We start from the raw sequence: 1,100 nt of genomic DNA, 5'->3' as shown, positions 1-1,100 counted from the left end.
ATGTCAGACGAGGAGAGCAGCAAGGACAGTTCCTCCGAGTGCCCAGTTTGCTATGAGCGCCTCCACAGTACGTCCACAGCAGAGAGGAGGCTGAGCTGCGGCCACACTTTCTGCCACGACTGCTTGGTGAAGTATTTGGTGACGGCCAAGCAAGAAGGACCAATCAAGAAAAACATTGTCTGCCCCCTTTGCAGATATGTCACATTTCTGAACAAGAAAGGCATATGCTGGCACCCCAAGCCTGAAGAGAAAGCAAAAACTCTGGAGGTGCCATTGTCGCCATCTTGTTTAAGGCATCCAGTGGAACTGGGATCTACAAATACATTGGTAGTTCCCAACACTGAGGTCATAGCCATTGATAATGACATCCAGCACGACTTTGCAAGGTACCTAGCTATCTGTCCGACGGAATCGCGAACTGCATCCAACAACAACTTGCCCGCATCCCAGATCTTCCTCATAATTGAGTATGGCCGGCCAATGGACAACAAAGAGAGTGAAAGGCCAACCCAGCAAGCCCACGCACAGGACTAAACTGCTGTTGTTCACCATCACTGATACTGATCTTGTAGATGATTCTGGTGGTCGCCATTTTGGCAGCTGGACGACCATGAATTTTATGTCAAGAACGGAGGCTCACATTATGCTTCTCTATCTTGCTTTAATTTTAACAGCAGCAGTCAAGAGCTACAACTCCCAAAAGGCTTAGAATAAAGAAGCCAATGGGAGCGAAAAACGTAAGTAACACTGCACCAATCAGAACAATGGAAGCTATGTATCCCCAAAGCTTGACTGCGACCAGCCCTCTTTCTTGCTGCTCGCAATCAAGATAAGTCATACACTTTTTCTTTCCTACGCTTAATTCTTATATTATATGTATTGTATCTACTTTTGTGACATTTAAGCCTGCGCGTTTGTCTTAATGTAGTTTTTCTGTCATTTGGGTTTATTTCGGCTTGTACAGCTCGAATTTAGGCGGTTGAGTGCTCGCGCGTGTCCCAGGCAGCGTTGCTGCCTCGAACGTTCTAACGGCCGCGTTCGCATTGAACGCGTCCGTTTTTCCTCTCACCTGCGTACTCGGCTGCTTCTCTCCTCAGCTG

The 1,100-nt window shown here is 47.5% G+C and overlaps 1 protein-coding gene across 1 annotated transcript; it reads left to right on the top strand.

Moving 5' to 3' along the window:
- LOC138247008 (RING finger protein 222-like) lies at window positions 1–534 on the top strand. Its single transcript, XM_069201758.1, has one exon. It carries the CDS (start codon window positions 1–3, stop codon window positions 532–534), a length of 534 nt encoding a protein of 177 aa, XP_069057859.1.
- Window positions 535–1,100: the final 566 nt, after the last annotated feature.

Source organism: Pleurodeles waltl, chromosome 7 (genome assembly GCF_031143425.1).
Source record: "Pleurodeles waltl isolate 20211129_DDA chromosome 7, aPleWal1.hap1.20221129, whole genome shotgun sequence".
Taxonomy (NCBI): Eukaryota; Metazoa; Chordata; class Amphibia; order Caudata; family Salamandridae; genus Pleurodeles; species Pleurodeles waltl.
The sequence above is the reverse complement of the archived record's forward strand: the minus strand, read 5'-3'. Positions and strand labels throughout refer to the sequence as shown.

What these genes read in the sequence shown, in the direction of transcription:
- LOC138247008 (XM_069201758.1), top strand. Translation starts at nt 1, where the DNA reads ATGTCAGACGAGGAGAGCAGCAAGGACAGTTCCTCCGAGTGCCCAGTT.